Raw genomic sequence first — 20,365 nt, 5'->3', positions numbered from 1 at the left:
CCCCCCCCGACACACACACATGGAACTGAGGCCTAGGTGTACATTTTTGGGAATTTGCCTAGCTTTGTTCTCTTCAGGAATTTCTTCAATGGAACAGCAAGTGATATTGCCAGCTGGCAAAATTACATCTGGCAGTTACTGGGACACTGCAGGTTGTAGGCATATCATCAGAGCTGTTGGCTTGCAGAGAAAAATTAGCTTGCAAATAGTAAGGCTTGAAATACAAAATCTTTGAGCATCTGAAGCCACAGTGGCCATTAAGTAATTCTCTGTGGTCACCAAGTGATTTCCTGGCACCACCAAGTGATTGATCCTATCAAGCACTGGGCCTGTCTGCCCTGCACCCACAACTGGGGGTCCTGGCCAGTCTCTATGGAAACCTGCTGGGCTGCTCTGGCGCCCCTGGCACTGAGTGCAGGGCAGACGGGCCCAGGGCCAGATAGGATCAATTGACCCTCCTGCCCCGCAATCACTGCTGTGCTGGGCCAGGCCGGGTTAACCCTGCCCCCCTGCTGAAGCTCACATCTCACTGAAAGTCCTTAAGTGGCCTTCCAGCCCAAATCATTTTCCACTCTGGTCTTGCAACATGTTCTGAAGGTGGACAGATTTTTTGCAATGAGCTTCCAGATTAGTTATGCCAAATCAAGCCACTTTAACCAAGAACATTGCTCTTAGGCTCTTATGTATGCTCCAGAGGAGCATAGCTGCATGGGAGGATGGAGAGATGTTTGGGTTTCAATCTGTTGCTGGCTTTAAAAATCAAGACCAGGGACTTGAACTCTAATATTAGTTAAATGGCATCTAGCAAAGAATCTGAACATGGAACTGTTATGCTTCTGGTGTCCCTTCTTGTGGATAAGGTGGATTGCCACATCCTTTTCTTCCACTGTTGGTTCCAAAGACAAAAGTTTAAACCATGTACAAAGAGGTGACACTTGTGGTGAAATACTGTCCATCCTCAAAAACAGTTATTTCTCAAAAGCTAATCAGCTGTCCTGATACAGTGTAAAAATCACAGGTGTGTTTGGTTGGCAAGCTAAAAATTTAGGAGGTGCATTAATTTAGTTGTAGGTCTCAGAATTGCTGCTTATAATAAGGTTATTAAACAGCAAAGAATATCTTTGTGATGGCTTTTACAAGACCAGAGGATCACCCTGTCGGGCAGGATGCAAAGCATCCAGGGGGCAGGAGCTGGGCCCACAGTCAACGTAGATCAAGTGAGAGAACGCTTTGAGAGGCTTGACATCCATAAGTCCGTGGGCCCGGATGGAATATACCCAAGAGTCCCGAAGGAGATGGCAGACATCATAGCGTGGCCTATGGTGAAGATATCTGAGAACTCGTGGCGCTCGGCAGAGGTACTAGAAGACTGGAGAAGAGTAAACGTGGTCCAAATCTTCAAGGAAGGAAGGAAGGAAGATCCAGGGAATTACAGGCCAATAAATCTGACATCCATCCCTGGAAAGATCCTGGAGAAAGTAATCAAAAGTTCCGTCAGCAACAGGCTAACGGAACATAACTTTCTGAGTGCCCGCCAACATGACTTTGCTGCTGGAAGGTCTTGCCTGACCAACCTTGTCTCCTTCTATGACCAGGTGATGCATTGCCTAGACAAGGTAGATGAGGTTAATGTCATATACCTGAATTTTAAGAAAGCCTTTTGCTTGGTCTCCCATGATGTCCTCATGGTTAAGCTGGGGAACTGTGGCCTTGACCATTTCCTGGTCTAATGGCTAGGGAACTGTTTCCAGGGTCAGACCCAAGGAGTATGAGTTGACGGGAGCAAATCAACGTGGTGCAAGGCAGCCAGTGGTGTCCCTCAGGGCTCAGTACTTGGGCCAGTACTCTTCAACATCTTCATTAATGACCTGGATTTGGGTGCCAGATACAGACTGGCAAAGTTTGCGGATGACACTAAACTATGGGGGAAGGCAGTCACACTGGAGGACAGGCTGGGGATACAGGCCAGCCTGGACAAGCTCGCAAAATGGGCGAACCAAAACCTGATGGCATTCACCATAGAGAAGTACAGGGTGCTCCACCTTGGGAGGAAAAAACAGCATCCTATTTATGGGCTCAGAAGTGCTATGCTCACTAGCACCATGATTGAAAGAGACTTGGAGGTCTTGATTGACCACAAAATGAACATGAACCACCAATGTGATGCCGTAGCTGGCAGTGCAAACCAAACTGTCGCATGCATCCACCAATGCATCTCAAGCAAAACCAGGGACCTCATCCTCCTGCTTTACTCGGCCTTAGTGAGGCTGCAGCTGGAGTACTGTTTCCAGTTTTGGGCCCCCCCGCTTCAGGAGGGACGTGAATAAGCTTGAGAGAGTCCAAAGGAGAGCCACCCACATGATCAAAGGCCAAGAGAGCAAGCCTTATGAGGAGAGGCTGAGGGACATGGGTCTCTCCAGCCTGGAGAAGAGAAGGTTCAGGGTGACTTACAGACTGGTGGCAGCCTATAAGTATATAATGGGTGTGTACTAGGACCCCCCAAGGGATAACAAGGTCTAACAGCCAAAAACTTCTGGAAGGGCAATTTAGACTGGACGTAAGGAAACACTTTACAGTCCGGGTGTCCAGGGTCTGAAACAGACTCCCCCCAGAGGTGGTGCAAGCACTTAATTTGGACTCATTCAAAAAACATTTGGATGCTTATCTTGCTGGGATCATTTGATCCCAGCAGAATTCCTGTCTATGGCAGGGGGGCTGGACTCGATGATCTTGCAAGGTCCTTTCCAGCCCCTAATGTCTATGAAATCTGACCTCAGCACTGAGGTGGGCAGAAGATAATCACATACTCAAGATTTCAGTTTATCTACCTCACTTCTTTTTCCATATCTTTCTCCAGGTATTCCCTGAATCTAGAAAGCTAGGATTGGAAGTGGCTTCTTTCTGATCTGAGTTGGGTTTTCTGGGTGTGCCAATTGACATATCTGTAACAATAGCAAAGTGTTGTGCTGGTGCACCATGAGTGAGCTGGACAGCAGAAGCGGAGGGCCTGTGACAATCCCAAAAAATCTCCATTAGCCTACCAGTGTATATTTGTATATAGTGTACTGATGTTAATTATGGTTCCTTCATTTTTAAATTGATTTTAAGAAAACGTTTTAAAGGGGAATTTTATTGAGATGTCATCCAAGACTATTTTTCTATTAGAGAGTCAGTTATATTTACAAAACTGGTGTTTTGTAAGGAGTGTGGTCTGTTAACATTCACTCTTCTTCTTCCTTAATATAACTTTGCAGCTGAAGCTGAAACCTCTTCATTTTTAAATATTATTTAAACCATCTAAAATAGGGGGAAAGGACAAAAAAGGCATAGCATTTTTTTTTCTTTTAGTAATGATAAACTAATTGTGAATCAGGTTGAGCTGATGCCCAGATAAAACTTCCATAAAGCTCATTTGACCAAGCACTTGTTGAAGCTGTAGACTAATAGTACTTTATCCATATTCCATCACTTTTGTTGGGTGTCCTGTGGTCTTTTCAGGATTCTTTTAAGTTTTCTGTAAGAATGTTAAAAAAAATTTTGATTTTATGAATGAAGGTTAATTTCTCAATTTTACTTAAGCCAGGATTACATGGAAATAAAGGAATTGGACCCTAGCGCTGTGTCTAGTAGAGAGATCCCAAAGAAAACAATTCTTTAGAGCCTTTGAGGTAAAATTAATTTATGCTGGTATTTAAAACGGAAGGAGGAGTAGAGCTTTAAGGTTTATTTGCGCAGTGGCAGTGTCGTAGCTGATGAGGTTAATCTGAGGCATGATTATTGCTAATTGAAGGTTTATTTTGGTCAGGGCTTGTCACAGGTTGACCTGCCTATGACCAACAAGGGAAATGGTTTTGGTAGATGTGGACAATGCTCTGTTGCAAAAGTGATAAGGTTAGTCTTTGATTACAATGTTGAAAGTATCCTTTTATATAAGGCCCAAAACTAGAGCTGTTTCCGCTTCCACTGAAGTTTTTGGATTGGCCAGTTCAGGAACCCAGGAGGGGTGGATAAGTTTCTGCCTTACCATGTGTATCGCCAGTGCACAGAAACTCTTGGGTTGGTAAAATTCTGCTTTGAAAGAATCTAGATAATGTGGTCTCGTCACTCCTAGTTAGTTTATAAGCAGGGATGTGGGTTTTCTGTTTGCCACTGGGAAGCTTCCAAGTTGTTTTAAAATTGTAAATATATCAATAAACCCTTGTGTTCAATCGATATCTCTATATATAGTGGTGCTTCATTTTAACTGCGGACTTTGGGGGTTTTAAGCAGAGAATTTGTGATTTTTAAACAAAGAAAACCAGGAACCCTGTATGACCACTTTGGACATAAGAACCAAATTGTCTGGTTTAAAATGCAGATGGGTGCTTAGTGGGATTTTTCAAGAGTATGTAGGTGTTTAACTCCCATTAAAATAAGAGAGGTGATTAATGGAATTTTTAAAATCTTGTAGGGTGCTAGCTGCATCTTGAAGCATTCAGGTGTTTTGAAAAATATGGTCCTAACATTCTAGGACAGAGGAATAAAGTAATAGGATTGGTAGTAATGAAAAATGACTAGCTTGATTTTATGTTTCTGTTCTGTTGACAGGACATTGTCTGAATTAATGGATCCAGCAAAAGCCAAATTAACATGTAAGAAATTGTTTTTGTTTGTTCTTTGCACTCTGCCTGGTTTGGCCTCAATTGCTAAAGCTGGCATTGATTTTGATGGGAGAATAGGATATTAGAAATATATAGGATAATCTGAATGAAGTGCTGTAATCCAGTCCTCTAAATTTTCTGAGGTTTTTGGACCAGCACTCGATTTAGGTGCCTAAATCCCATTTTAAGTGCCTTAATTGGGCAGGGGGAGGCAAAACTGTGTTCCTTGGCCATACTACTGTAATAGGCTTACTCTAATCGGCACACGGGCACGGATCGCTCCTACCCTGTCTTGTTCTGCCAGTCTGTCACTTCTAGCTATCTTAGCAGGTTAGGCAAGGAATCAAAATGATTACCAGGGACAGAGGGGTTTGTTTAAATATTAAAACTCATTCAGTTGATATTTCTCCCTTGTCCATCCCTCCCACTAATTTCAGGGCTTGGAAAAGACTCTAGTCCCTGCCCCTCTGTCTCTCATCTCCCTTCTCTCCTTTGGTAGTAAATCTAGTGAGAGAGTTTATGATGAAAATGCACTTAACTTTATTTATTGCCGAGTCACTCTATGCCTGTGCTATTACTAAATATAACATCTTTAATGCTTTAGAATAAGTTTCTTTTATGCTCATTCCTAACAAAATGATTGGATTAGTTTATCTGCATTGCGATTCTTTTTTTTTTTTTTTAAATCTTTGCGTGGTGTCTTAATATAAAGCTAACACTAAAGATTGCTGTGCCTGGCTGCCTGTATTTAAATACTTGTTACATTTATTGTGCAGTAAATATTGGGCTCCTCTATATTTGTGTATCTATAGCAAGCTGAAATGGATTTGAGCCAGCCAGTGACTCTTTTATGCTTCTTTTAATCATCTCGCTCTGGTAGATGCTATTGTTAATCTAAAATGTTCCTGCTATTTTAGGATATGCCTACGTAGGCGATATTACCAGCAATTGTACTAAATACTTCACTGCTCAACCAGTTGCTCAGGTATTCTAGCTCTCTTTGTTGCTATGGGAGATTGGAAGACTATTACTGTGCCAGCGCCGTCATCAGGTAACTTCTAGTTAGACAAAATTGGCTATATTTTTGCTTTAGAAAACTGAGAGAGATCATTAGCAGAAAGATATTCAGGGATCCTGGTTTCCTCTGTTTAAAAAATCGCAAATTCTCTGATTTTTAAACCCCCCAAATCCATAATTAAAATGAAATGCCACTGTATATAGGTATCTATTGAACACCATGTTTTATTGATATATTTACAATTTTAAAGGAATTTGGTAGCCTGCCAGTGCCTCAGTCACTATAATAAAATAAATTCTAAACGCCTATACATTCTGACATTTGATTTTGGGTTTTTTATCACGGAAAGTCAGAGGGCCCCCTGCCCCCTTCACTCACCAGGATGCAGGTCCTGCCCCCTTGCTCCCAACCCACAGCTGCCTGCCCTGCCCTTCCAGCCTTGCCGGTGCCCCTCACTCACCAGCTACAGACCTCCACACACCCAGCCCTGCTGGAAGGGGCCCCCAGCTGCCTGGCCTATGGGGCTAGGGACCCACAGCCCCCTGACTCCCAAATCAGCATCCAAGTCCTGGCTGCTGCCTGCTGGAGGCAGCAGCTACTGTGGTGGAGCAGAGTGAAGAGCAGCATGGCCTAAGCAGAGCCCCTTGGGGAGGGGGGTGGGGAGAGAACGGGGCAAGAAGATGAGGCTTCCCACTGCAAGCTTGGGCTCCCTGCTGTGGCGTGGCCTCTGCCCCCGGGCCTTTGGAGCCCAGTGGGTGGTGCCCTGGTGTAGCGGGGCAGAGCGAGGCTGGGTGGGGAAGCTCATTGCCACCACTGGAAGCTCTGCCGTGCCATGGTGAGGCACCTCCTGTCCATCCAGCAGCAGCGACAGGCACAACTCTGTGCTGCCACCTCTGCTGTTGCTGCAGCAGGCAAGGTGCACTTGGCCATGGTGGCATGGTGCTTGCAGCGACAGGGAGCTTCCCTGCCCCACTCTGCTGTGCCATGCTTGGTCCTACCTGCTGGACTTCAGAGGCCCTGGGGAGCAGGGGCAGCCTGCATCTGCCCCCACCCTGCACACAGATCTGGGGTGCATGTATTCCCCATGTCTCCCCCAAAAGTGCACACAGCAGCAGAGAGCCAGCTCCACCCCTGGATGAGCTGCCCGTGGCTTCCTCCCGCTCCCCACGGGGACCCTGCGGCCGAGCATTCTGGCGCTGGGCCCCAAATCCCGCACAGTGCCCGGGCTGGGCAGCAGCCTCAGCCCTACCTAACTCACTCTCCCTCCCTATGGGGGCCTCAGTTCCTCCTCTCCCCCCCCCCAACTCCCGCCAGAGTTACCTGCAGGTGCTGCTCTTCAGGCTACCTGGTGACCATCCATGTGCATGTGTGTGTGTGCACATGCATATGGCATCTCCTGCCTGACTGCCCTCCTCCTGCTCCCTCAGCCCCCTGCAGGCTGGAAATCTGCCAGTCTGCAGAGAGCTCTTTGCAATAGTGGAAAATCTGTGTGTTTCTGAGTTCAAATGGAAAATCCATGTTTTTTCCATTTTTCTGCGGGAAACTGAAAACCTGGATCCCTGATGATATTTAATGGGCACGTGGTATTTCCTGTGTAGAATCAAATTGACTCCAAGTAGAAATACTGGATAATTCAGTAGTATCTAGCACAATTTCTACTTGGGTAGGTGATTTTACAGAATGGTTACTACTAACAATTATTTTCCCATTTGTGAAAGAAATCTAGATATTCATGTTTTCTAGGGTCTGTGCATATATTACATTGATGTGACACTTTTCTTTATTTATTCAGGTTCTTTCTCACTCTAACTTTTGATTTAACTGCATTGAAAGAAAGGGTATTTTTGTGTACATTTGAGTCAGTGGAGAGTAGGTTAAGATGTACAATCAAATGTAATTTATAAAAACTTTCATTTACAAATTTTGGTTATACATGAGAAATGTGTCTAAATAAGCAAATCCAGGAACTTAGAATTTTTCTGTTTTGTGAAAAGATGATTTGTTCTAAGAAAAAGGTTTTAGAATGTTGTCAAAGTTTTACTTTTCAGTAGAAACTGATACCTTGCATTTTGTTTAGAATGTACTTTTAAGCTCTTATTTATAATGAAATTAAATTTAGAACTAAAAGTTCTAGATTATGATTGATCTTGCTTTAAGGGATTGTATGGTTTTTTTTGTGTGTTGAGTTATTAGTCTTGACTTGTTCCTTAATATTTTGAGTTTTAGATAGCAAAAATACTTCTCAATATACCTCAGAAAAAAAGATGTCTCCCTCAAGCTTAAACATGCAACAAGTGCTACGTTTGCCACTGCCTTCATCCAAAAGTACGCACAGCTTTTTCAGTGCCTTCTGCACAGAAGAGAATGTTGAACAGAGTATATCCTATCTTAATAGGGTAAGCAGATTTTCAGATATTAAGAACAATAGTCGATCACCTGTAGAATGAGTGTGAATGTTCTCTGGAATGGAAGAACTTAGTCTCATGAAGTAGGCTTTTTTCCTGTAACTTCTCAAAACCAAAATGATGGCATCTTCCCTGCAGAAATAAATGTTCTTTTGACACCCTAATACAGTATTTTTAAGTCAGAAAAAGAAATCACTTTCTTCTCTCCCTCTCTCTCTCACATCAGGAGTTGACAACACTGGGTTTCCCTTCACTTTATGCAGAGTCCAAAGGTAAAGAATTAAACTTAATATCTATCTTAAATTGTATGAATGAACTACTTGTACTTCAGCGCAAGAACCTCCGAGCTCAGGAAGACGTGGAAATGCAGCACTTGAAATTGGGTAGTGATATGGATCATCTGCAGAACTGCTATGCCAAACTAAAGGTAGAAAATTCATTCTTTCATAACTTGCATCATAATGTAATGCACTAATTTAACAATGCTAAATTCTCAGTTGTTGTAATTTGCTTGTATGTTAAAAACTTTAATTATCCTGCATGTTATTTCTCTGGTGTCATTTTTTTCATAATTGATTGAAAGCTCATTAAACTTAATGAAAATGAGTTAATGGGAAGAAGAAATAACGTCTGAATCCTTATTTCTCTAATGATATTATTTACTTTATGAATGGTTTCTGACCACCTGTACAGGAGGAAGATTCATTGGATTAGACTGTTATAATGCATGGTGAATGTGAAAATCTTAGAAGGTGTTTGGACTTTATCTTTTACTAGTATATTGGGAGAGATGTTAGGTTTTCCTTGCTAGAAAATGAATTACTTCATAGAGTAATTAGTACTTCATATAGTAATATTGGTACAAGTAGTAGCAGGCTTATCCGTGCTGCTTTTCAAATGTCATCTAGATTTCAAAGACTAGATTATAGTTCATTCCCTGTATTGTTCCCTAGTCACCTGATTACCAAGTTTCTACACCAGGTCTATTCAAAGCAGTTGCAATGCATTTTTGACTGCTGGCTTTAATTTTGACCAAGTTGGTTGTAAAGGCTCTATAACCTTGTGTTCTTTTAGGTTAAACTATAACTGATGGTCCATTATTGTTAGTGTTAGTGGCAAGAACTGCATGGAAAAAATTATATTTGAAAGTACATAGCAAATTTTGAATTGTAGGTCAGCTGCGAGACAAACTTTCTTTTCCTCAATAATATCGTACCAAAGCAAATGTGATTTCAGTGGATAACTGAGCACCTCTTTTGCTTTTCAAGAAGATTGGCTATCACTGTTGTTTTCCCTAGTATTTGTACTTTAGTAGTGCATAGAAGTCTCAATTTGCCTAGAAAAATAACGTCTTGATTCACTGTACACAGCAGTCCCAGTCCTGAGGAGTTTAATTTGCATGGAAACAAAACTGTCATGCAACATTTAAATTCCCTTTTGTGATAGTACTGCTTTTGGAAAAATGTAATTTATGAAATGTTAGCTGCCTGCACACTCAGCCAAATTACTCTACCTTGCATGCATCTGGGGACATTTTGCCTTCCTTGTTCTTGTGTTGATGCAATGCTCATCTGGCCCTCAGGCCATACATTTTTTTTTCACAGTTTTACTTTCAGTTGTGATGGAAGAGTCCTTTTTTACAGATGTTGCACTGTGTAAGATGCTACCTGTATTAAGTTATGGCATACTTAGACATTCCTAAATTAGTGATTTTACAACCAGGGTGTCATAAGACCCTATTACAGGTTTCTTGGGATGCTGTGCAACGTGGCACTGCTGTGGGCGACAAAAGAAAGCCAGAGATTTCAAATAGGAATCCAAAGCATCAAAATGCATCTTGACCTGTTGTGGACTTGCTCTCTTATTTTTTCCATAATCAAAATGAATGAAAGCAAAGAGTTGGCATTTTCTGAAGGGTTGAGATCCACTGTCCTAAATGCTCATATACTTTCTTCATATTTCCCTACTCTTGATATTGACAAAGAAAATGGCCTCGAGTAGTTTGATATATCTTGGCCACACAATTTATTGCAGAACTGAAGCTGCAGTATTTTGCTCTGGAATCTAACTTTAAAAAAAAAGCAGGAGGTGTATTTCTCACCTTTTTTAGCTGTGACCAAAACCTTCAGAATGTCAATTGATAGTCATTAGTTAATGTAATCTGCTACAGTAACTACAGTGATACCTATCTGAAGCTACACTGAAACAGTATCTGTAAACTGCTCCATTCAGTCCTGAGATTTCTGTTCAAATGTCATTGATCCTTTTTTCAAAAGCAGCCAGCTAAGGTCTCTGAGCCCCAAATCGACAAAAGAGCTGGAGTCCAAAGCATCTAGCTCCATCCCTGACTTCTGTACATATTATAGCATATTGAGTATTTAAAAATCTAAGGGCAGCAAAATATTAAGTGCATTCCATATCAAACTAAAAGTAGTAATATGGTACTGATTTCAGTTTTCTGTGTATGTTCAGTATAATCTCCATGAAATGAATTTACTGTATTACTCCAGTGTAGCAGATTGCCATATGTATAATAGACCCTGTAAACATAATTTCAAAAATTAGGCAGAAGGTAGGGTGGAGATGCACTTTATAGACTAACTGAATCGGAGATAACTAAGCTTTTCTGAGCAATGATCACTTCAGCTGACACTGTCTGATGAGTAGCATTTGGGGTAGTGGTGGATGAAGTACTCTCTGGCTTGTCAAAGCTTATGGATCTCTGATTCTGTTAGTCTATAAAGCCCATCTCTCTCTCTCCTGCCTTCTGCCTGATATCAGGCTAACATGGCTAAATACTTCTCTTTATTCAGAAATTAGGTTCCACTTGACATGGATTATGCAAGTGGGCTCTGCCAACATACTGGATTTTTGATAGTTCAACAAGAACAAACTTGTCTGAAATTAATTTTTTGGGCTTTTTTCTTTTGTAAATTTGAATTAAGATTGTATTATAAACATTTTCTTTAGGAGCAACTAGAAGCCTCTAAAAGGGAGATAGTTGGACTTCAGGAAAGAGACAGACAGCTTCAATGCAAAAACAGAAATCTGCACCAATTACTTAAAAATGAAAAGGATGAGGTGAGTCAGCCTGTACATCTCACAAACCATTGATTGATCAAACTCACATGCAGTGTTGCAGTTGAGCTTCTTTTTAATATTGTGTCCATGTGAAATGGAAGTAATCTGAGTCCAACCATTTGTCAAGTCACTTTTAGTAAACATCAGGGTCCTACAGTATGACCAGTGTTATAGCATTTTTGCCCATAATAAAGCAAAGAAGTGTTTAGCATGTGGATGTTGAAAATGGGGCAGGGAGCATGAAGGAAAAATTATTCAGAACATGGAATGGATCCTTGAAAATCTGAGAGGGGCAATGAGTGAAATCCACACTGAAGTTTTCAACAGACAAGACTTTGCCTAAATTACCCATGTGAGGCTTGGAATTCCTTATCTTTGGTTTCACTGCAGTGTTTTCGTTCAATTATTTTTAAAAAAAATTCTCTAGTTTTTTGTCACAATAGTAAGCATAAGTACTTAGCATGTTAATGTTCAGCTAAGTATATTGGACATGCTATAGTTGTAAATTCTTAACAACTAAGCTGGCTTGTTGGCTGGCTCCAAGACCCACCAGACTGGTTTGAGTGGGCAGAGCCAGCTGCCAATCAACTGATCCTGAGGCAGCATTGGAGCATGTTGGGACTTGGATGGGCCCTGGCATGGTCCCCATGCTTCCGCTGATCAACTAATCAGCAGCTGGTGTTGACTGCCTTTTTGAGCCCCATTGTGGTCCATCCAGCCAACATGGTCATTTTAGCATGCCATTGAAACCAGCCACAATATTATCACATGAAGAATGTGTAATAATTTTGTGGCCAGATTTTGGTTTGCAATTAATTGAATGCTGTGGCCAGGTTACACTTTAAGATGTGATTAACTGGTTAATTGCATCTTACGTATAACATCTGCCAGGATTGTAGTTGTTTTTCTGCAACATCAGAGTTCTCTGAAGTACTTAATGTTACAAGATGCATGCTCTCCTATCCCTAAATATTCCTTTTTTCATTTTCTTTCACAATTACTAATCTCAACCAGTTCATAGTTTTACAGAACAGTGTTGATTTTTGTTTTTTTATTTTAAAGGAAAGATTTTTTTGTATAACTTGAAGAGCTGTATGTTTTGGGGTTTTGTCGGGGTATTTTAGGTGCAGAAATTACAGAATATTATTGCAAGTCGGGCTACTCAGTACAATCACGATATGAAAAGAAAAGAAAGAGAATACAACAAACTAAAAGAGCGATTGCATCAACTAGTTATGAACAAAAAGGATAAAAAGATAGGTAAGTAAATATATCACTACTGTACACAGTTTAGATAATACAGTTCTAAAGTTGTAAATAAAGTTGTAAATATGTGCTTTATTTACCACCTTAATTCTCAGCAACGGAACCCCCTTACCTAGGGTGCTATTTGATTTCAAAACAGTATCATAAAGAGAGCACTGCACAAAATGTGTAATTTTCAAATTCTTGTTTGTAGAGTAGGTGAAAACCTTGGTGTTGTTATGTTTTACACATCTTTAAAAATAGTTTTCTTGTATTTACTTTTTATAGACAGAAGCCAAAGAAAACTAGTTAGTACTCCAGTGAGAATCTTGATAACTTTCTCAATTCTAAATAGGACCGATCCCTTCTACCCCATAATTTCTCACTACTGTTGCTAGCAGTTCAAGTCTTAAGACATACACTTGATAATGTAGTAAAACCTCTAGGCTAGGGGTCTAGACCTGTGGAACCTATGACATGTGGAGCTGTCGCTTAGATGGCATTTGGCACCGTGGGACTCTCCCCACACTTCACTGCAGTCAGTTGCCTTGGGCTCCAGTGGAGGGGCAGGTGTCCCTGCATTGCACCACAGTCAAACTGGGGCTCTGTCGCAGGGGAGCTCTCCCTGCCCTGTGCTGCAGTTGGTTGCCTAGGGCTCGAGCGAGGGGGAGCTCTGCCTATGCCATGCCTCAGTTGGGCAGTTCAGGCTTGGACTCTGATTTTGGGCTGGGGAGTCTTTTTGCAGTACCAAAGTGTAGCTGAGTGGCAAGGAGAAGCAGCAGCTGGGTCCCGGTGCCCACCCACCAGACTCTTGACACAAGCTGGGTCATTCTACTACCCGTCCTCCTGCCCTCCTCTCGAGCTGGAAAATGTTGCCAACCCCTACTCTAGGTATCACCACTGAGGCCCTATATTCTGTTCACCACCTATGAACACGGTTAGCTGGCACTTCTTAAAATGTTGGTAGATTCCTGGAGCCCAGTCTAATTCTAGGGAAAGGGGGAATATTTAAGAGGAACTGTAACATTTGTGTAGAGTCAGATTGTGAGGACTCGGGAAGAGTTTTATGTTTTACTGTCACATCTTTCAGATGCTCTACCATTTCTTAAAAATATTAAGCATGTTCTACTTTCTGCTGTAATGTGGATGTTTCTCTTAAAATACACCACTTCCGCTGTATGCACAGCATAATTTATTTTGTGTTTAGGTTTGCGTTATTAATCTTGCCCTTCAGTACAGTATTGTTCCTTGGAGTAGGCATTTAAGAGTGAAGATAAAGGAGCAACTAAGGGTGCCTGTACACAAGCGCAGAGGCTTCTTCACGCTGGAATTCCAGTACATCAGAGCAGACTCCAATAATTGAGTCTGCTTGAGCGTGGCAATTACTGTGCTCCAGCAGCCTCCTGTATCTTGTGCATCAGCGCCCCATGCTTAAAAATGGCAGCAGTGGCACTTGAACTAAAGTTCGTTGAATGAGCTTTAGTTGAAGCACCCCTGCTGCCATTTTTAAGCACAGGGGCACTCCATCTGCCTTTTCCCCCCCGCCCCCATCTAAAAGTGCCCCAAGTAAGAGAATAGCTGCAGAAAGTATATTCTCAGCTCAGGTTTTTTAACTCTTGTTAGCAGTGCAAGATCAATACCAGGTTTCCCCAGCTAATTCAACCCAAGTTACAGACAACTTGTTTGCAGTGTATACATACCCTAAAATTGTGTGGAAAATGAATATGATCTTAGAAATCATCTTTATAGCCAAGGAGACTATCTATTAGATGGATAATTTAACATCTCAAATGATTACAATAGAAAAGCATTGGAGAAGAGGTAGACATTGTCTTTCACCCTAATTTTGTTTGGTGTTGTTTTTATTTGGGTTTGAATTGACAACATTTCAACTCTGACATGTCTGTGGCAAACTGTTCCATAACAATCTGCATATTTGGAATTAATTTTGAAAACTTAAAGCTCTTGTTGAAGGATAGTTATTGTTCGTGTACCAGGAGACACTTTAAAGCCCAAACATGGATGATCTATTCAGTTGCTGAATACAGATATTCAGCAACTGACAGTATATAAAGCTTTGCGGAATATCTTTATTTTAATTTCTATGGCTCATTGTGTTAGTGCCTGCAGAGCCCTAGTTACGGATGAGGGTCCTATTGTGCTAGGCACAGGGAAAAGAACAAAAAGGCAGACCCATCCCAAAGACCTTACACTCTAACAAGACAGTGTTAACACCAGACACACCATGTGAATATGGACAGATGGGGAACAAAAGGTAACAGTTATACTTCTGATCAGCATGATAATCAATGTTAATGGCACACTAACTGCCTGACTATTGTTGATCTTCATAGGTACTGTAGAGAGTTTCCTTGTGGAAGGATTAAAAGAAGGAAAATTAGAGGGGTTTTCAGATACGTACAGGGAATTCTTTCCAGGCAGTAATAGGAGTTGACAGCTTGGTGGTATATAAGACATGCTAGATAAAGGCTAGGACAGGCCGTGAAGAAAAGTGTTTTTGTCGCATGGGAGGAGGAGCAAATGGACGACTGTGAAGAGAAAGGTGAAGTAATTGAAGTAATAAGCCAGGAAAAATTACATATTTGATGTCAACCTCTCTTATTTCACATGTTGTCTGCTTTCTTAGATTGTGTATTATTCAGGGTGGGAACATCTCTCTAGTCATACAGTACTAATCACTACTACAGTGTCATAAACCAGCTTGTTATTTTTAATATCTAGTCATGGCTTTCTAGTCCTGCCCTGGGAAGAGTTCTCCGCCATGCAGTGTTTTGAGTGTATATAAGCAAGATGAGATGGGGTACATCAAACTTGATGCTTTACTCCAAGCTGTCAGAATTTCCTGTGGGCTTTTATTATCTCTTTATTTTGTTTGCAGGGACTTTTGGTCTCCTGTGGGTGCAAAGACTGATATTTTTTATTTTTTTTAATTTTTTTTTATGTTCAGTATTGGGAGGTCTGCTGACACTACATATTAAGGCAAATATGCAAATGTAGGATTTGTTGTTTAGATAAACACTTTTATTTCACACTCTGAACTATCCTTCTTACCCTTCTTTTTTTTTTTTTTTTTTTTTTTTTAGCTATGGAAGTTCTAAATTATGTAGGTCGAGTTGATGGGAAGAGAGGTGGTTGGAGAACTGATAAAACAGAAGCCAGGTAAGTTGATAGCTATATAACAATGTTCATTAATTGAAGAATGTGTCTTAGTTCATTATTATAAGACTTCTACTTTCAGGAATGAAGAAGAAATGTATAAAGCTCTGTTAAGGGATTACGAGCAATGCCAAAAACAGCTTCTAGTAGAAAATGCTGAGCTGAGGAAAGTTCTTCAACAAATGAAGAAAGAAATTATTTCACTCCTCCCCCCACAGAAACAGAAACCTAGAGAAAGATCTGAAGATGGTATTGGACCAGTAAGTGTTTATCAGTTTTAAAAAGTACTAACCTAGTACTGTGCCACAGTTACTGGGCCATGCAAAATCTCTAACTCTAGCTTCTTGAGTCTGGCGACCTGCACTAGTTGGTATGTCCCAGGCAGTGCCTAGAGTTCAAATAGGCCAAAGCAGAATGTCAGACTCCTGTCTTTGGATGTTTCAGTTGATATTTGGGTATGTCAAGTCAGTCAGGTCATAGCTATATTTGAAAGCTAATTTAAGGTAGGGTGGGAATTTAAAAGACATGAGCTAATCCCAGATAATTTTGGTTGTTGACAAGTGCTTAGATGCTGAGTTCATTGTCCTAATATGAAGGTTATCCTCTTAAGGTTTTTAAGTTAGAAAATGTGATTTCCAGTGAATGTTAAGGAAAACATGGTTATTGATAGTGACACTTTGACACCCCTGATTTAACTAATACACCACACTAATTGATAATGTTCAGGAAAACATGGTTATTGATAGCATCCTGATGCTGGCCCTGGGTCTTGAGTTGACCTGCACATGTTGCTTGCCAAATTGGCCACATGTGCAGGGCCTGGGACACACGTTGCACATGGCACTTGCTGTGGGATGTGTGTTCTACACAACAGCCACGCAGGGCCAGCCTGGAACTTCCTCCCCAACACTGCTGCATGCTGGCTCCAAGACCTGCTCTGGTTGGTCTGGGACATGAGCCTCAGGCAGCACCTGCAGTTTGAGACTGGCCAAAGCAAGCATTGGATCTGACATGCAGGAGTGGGGTACCCACAGTACATGTCCTGGACCTGTTGAAGCAGGCACCGCTGGCACTGAATCCAGGATGGGGTGGGGAAAGGGGAGTGAGCAAGTCCACAGGCATGATCTAACCTACAGGGCTAACCCTGTGCTGTTCAGATGAGTTTGACGCCCCTGGGTTAAATGAATCAGTGTTTCTGTTTGAAAGATCTACAGATAAATTCAGGGAAAATAATACTTCTAAATACAGTAGTTTTTTCTCCAGTTCTGCCAGTGTTTCCTGTTCTTATACTAAGAGCCTGTATATGAAAATAGGATCTATGTTGCCTAGCATTAACCTAATGTGTACTTGTTGATTTCCCCCATCAGAAGTCACAATTGCATTTGATATCAATATGAATTGAGAAATAAGCTACAATAGCTAACTTAATCCTCTCCAAGCAGCAGAAATAAACAAGGAATGAAAACCAAAATTATTCACAACCCTATTTTTTGAGTCATCAATAGTTCCAAGATCATACTGGATGAGTAATTTTTCATTAGAATTTGCATGTTTTTATTGACACAGGACAAGCTATGAAACTGCATTGTGCTATAGAAAATAGGTATATGCTTCTGCATTGTAGCGTATTTGAACCTGGCTTGGCAGAGGACCTGGCTTCTTTAGCATCTAGCATTCTAATACTGCCCTGAACACATACACACTGTCAGCTGTGAACAAAATAAAGATAAGTATATGATACAGAGTAATATAAAGCATAATGTGCAGTGCCAGAAACCAGCCAGAAATGTATGATGCAATGTACATTTATGCTTTGCATTTTATATTATACATTAATCTTTACATATTTATTTTCAGCTGTGGGCAATTCAGTGGTGTTCAGGGCAGTACAAACATGCTAGATGCTATAATTGTATTGTAACGTGTTTATAACTAATATGTAATACAAATGTAAATAAACAAATATTTATATGCTCACTTGATTTGTGAGAAGGCGGTGGAGGAATTGTGGTGAAGAGACAGGGATAAATAAAGAAGAGCAATTGGCATCTGAACTTTGGAAAAGGGGGAGATTAGGGCTTGGGAAGCATCTTTGGAATTGACCATATGGTTTGCTGTCCTGAGTGATAGGTAAGGAAGCAAGAGTGCAGGTGGAATTTCCAAGTTTTGGGGTGTTATTTGGGGAGTTTATTGTTGTTTTTTGATCTGTAGGCTGTTTGTCATTTATTGTAAGCCACTGACTTTCTGAATAGGGCGGGATAAAAATCATTATTATTAAAAATAATATTTTTCCTTGACATGAAGAAATGCTGCTTAACTCTTCCCAGGGAAGGAAAAGAAAGCTATGTCTAAATATAAACCAGGTTGTTATTTTTAACTATAGTGTGGTAGTGATTAGAAGCCCTAATCCTGATTAGTACTGTACAACTAAGCTAGGGACAGATATTAAAAAAGCCAGAGCCCGAATTGATTCAATCTTTGCAGGTTAGTCTAACCTTCAAAGATTGAATTGATTTACAAGTGCACAGACATTCATGTTTAATTCTAGAAATGCAGGCGCATGCCTGCAGTGGCTCAGGCTAGAAGCTGGAGGTGCTAGAGCAGCCCTCCCTTCTGTTTGCAGCTGCCACAAGGATGGAGGGAACCTGACCTGGGGGGTGTGGCCAGGCCCCCAGCAGGGGCTAAGTATGATTCTGGAGGGGTTTAAACCCCCACCCTGGCTTGTAGGGTGGAGCTGGCCTGGAAAGCCCCCACCTGTGCTGCTGGGCCGGGCTGGGGCTCCATGACAGCCCTGCCTGGTTTGGGCATGGGGAGTCATGAAGCCTCTGTGCCCCCAGCCCCAGCTGCAGGGAAGGACCCAGACCCGGTGGCTAAACCCATGCTGGCCCCTCTGCCTCTGCCCTCAGCAGTACTTGCCGGCTGGCTAGGCTCATCCTTACACCCCCAGCCGCTGGCGAGGCAGGTGGATGGCACTGGGCATGCCAGCCGGTTCTGGCCATGCTCCTTCCCCTGTTGCTGGATTGGGGTGTGGGGGAATGGGCAACAGGGGCTGAAGTCTCCTGGTAGGGGTTGTGGGGAATAAACCCCCTCTCTGCTCTGTTTGCCTCAGGGGGCCATGCTTCTGGCCACGCCCCTGCCCTTGCCCCTGCTCTGGCTAGGGAGCAGAAGGGAGGGGCCAGCCCAGCTCTGGAGCAGAGAGCACAGCCCAGCCCAGGGCTGCAAAGCATGCCGGGATGCTGGGGGACTCTGATTTAACTTAAACCAGGAAGGGGTCTGGGACAGAAGTTACGTAAACCGGTTTGGCCCAAATCAGTTAAATCTGATACTATATTCAACCAGGTTCATCTTAAACCAGTTTTAGCCATTTTAAAACTGGTTGATGTGTACTGAACTTCTAGTCTATTATAGGTTTAAACCAGTTTCTGATCACTTAAACCTGTTTACGTTTAACTTCGGTCCCTATCCCTAGAGAGATGTTCCTACCTTGAATAAAAAGCAATCTAAGGAAGTAAGCAATGTGTGAAGTGTGAGAAATTGACATCAATTGCGTACGGTTTTTATGTGTGTTTTTTCTCTTCTGGAATTTGTTTTACATTCTATACATATAAAGGGCTTAGTCTGTCTGTGTGTGTCTGCCTGTCTGTAATGCTTTTAGCCAATTGTTCATGTGCCGCTGAGAGGGCAGGCAGCGATTGGCTGCATGGGCCCAAGTTTGAGCCGCTGCTGGGAAGTTTGTGGTGGCAGCAAATGCCCTGGCTGCCTGAGCAGTGGGGCTTCCCCATGCCTCCTTGCCTGAGGGCAAAGGAGGGGGGTCACAGTGGCAGTGCCCCCTGCCACCTGTTCCTGGCGCCTCACAAACAGCCAGCAGGGAGGGCAAGGCAGTGGGCAGGGAGGGAAGGAGGGAGGGGAGTGGGGCAGGGGGAGGCAAAGGGGCGGTCATGGTGGTGGCAGTTGTCGGGGCCTGGTGGCAGGGAGGGGAAGGAAGAGAGCAGGAAAGGGAACCCCGACAACAGCTGGGAGGGAGGCTGCATGGGCCAGGCTGGGTGCAGGACAGGGGGGAAGCGAGAAGGGGGGAGGGGGTGTCATGGTGGCGGCTGTTGTTGGGACCAGGCGGCAGTGAAGGAAGGAAGGGAGGGAAGCGGGGATGGGAGGCGGGGGGGAAGCCCCACTGTGAGGCGTAGGCAGGTGTGGGGAGGGAGCCCCTATGCTGAAGGCTGGAGGAGGCAGAGTCAGTGGAGGGAGTCTTTGCATGGCCGGCTAATCGGGCAGGCGGGGCACTCCCTGAAATCCGTCGTTCTTGATGGACAATTAAATTCATAGATTCATAGACACCAGGGCTGGAAGGGACCTCAGAAGACCATCGAGTCCAGCCCTCTGCCCCAGGGGCAGGAAGTCTGCCGGGATCATAGGATCCCAGCAAGATAAACATCCAAATGTCTCTTGAAGGTGTTCAAATTGGGTGCTTGAACCACATCCGGCGGCAGTCCATTCCAAACCTTGGGGGCTCGGACAGTAAAGAAGTTCTTCCTTATTTCCAGCCTGAAATGGTCATGGGGGAGTTTGTGACCATTCCACCTTGTCATCCCTTGGGGCGCTTTGGTGAACAGACGTTCCCCCCAGATCCTGGTGAGCACCCCCAATAAACTTATAGGTGGCCACCAGATCACCCCTGAGCTTGTGCTTTTCCAGGCTGAAGAGTCCCATGGCTCTCAGCCTCTCATCATAAGGTCTGTTTTCCTGACCTTTGATCATGCGTGTGGCTCTCCTCTGCACTCTCTCAAGCTTCTCCACATCCTTTT

At 42.7% G+C, this 20,365-nt stretch overlaps 1 protein-coding gene across 14 annotated transcripts in view; it reads left to right on the top strand.

Moving 5' to 3' along the window:
- Positions 1-20,365, top strand: part of SSX2IP (SSX family member 2 interacting protein) — a 69,260-nt gene that overhangs the window by 32,502 nt on the left and 16,393 nt on the right. For 8 of the 14 annotated variants that reach the window (XM_025215749.1, XM_006033845.3, XM_006033846.3 and 5 more), the window contains 8 exons: positions 4,588-4,631; positions 5,558-5,691; positions 7,879-8,054; positions 8,290-8,490; positions 11,034-11,144; positions 12,269-12,404; positions 15,494-15,569; positions 15,649-15,826. In XM_025215749.1, the coding sequence (XP_025071534.1) occupies positions 5,649-5,691; positions 7,879-8,054; positions 8,290-8,490; positions 11,034-11,144; positions 12,269-12,404; positions 15,494-15,569; positions 15,649-15,826 (921 nt within the window). In that variant the 5' untranslated portion in view covers positions 4,588-4,631; positions 5,558-5,648. Of the gene's footprint in view, positions 1-2,463; positions 3,669-4,587; positions 4,632-5,557; positions 5,692-7,878; positions 8,055-8,289; positions 8,491-11,033; positions 11,145-12,268; positions 12,405-15,493; positions 15,570-15,648; positions 15,827-20,365 lie in introns of those variants that run through there. The other 6 variants (XM_025215755.1, XM_025215754.1, XM_006033843.3 and 3 more) reach the window with 5 other exon arrangements.

The sequence above is a fragment of the Alligator sinensis genome, unplaced genomic scaffold, assembly GCF_000455745.1.
Source record: "Alligator sinensis unplaced genomic scaffold, ASM45574v1 scaffold32_2, whole genome shotgun sequence".
Taxonomy (NCBI): Eukaryota; Metazoa; Chordata; order Crocodylia; family Alligatoridae; genus Alligator; species Alligator sinensis.
The sequence above is the reverse complement of the archived record's forward strand: the minus strand, read 5'-3'. Positions and strand labels throughout refer to the sequence as shown.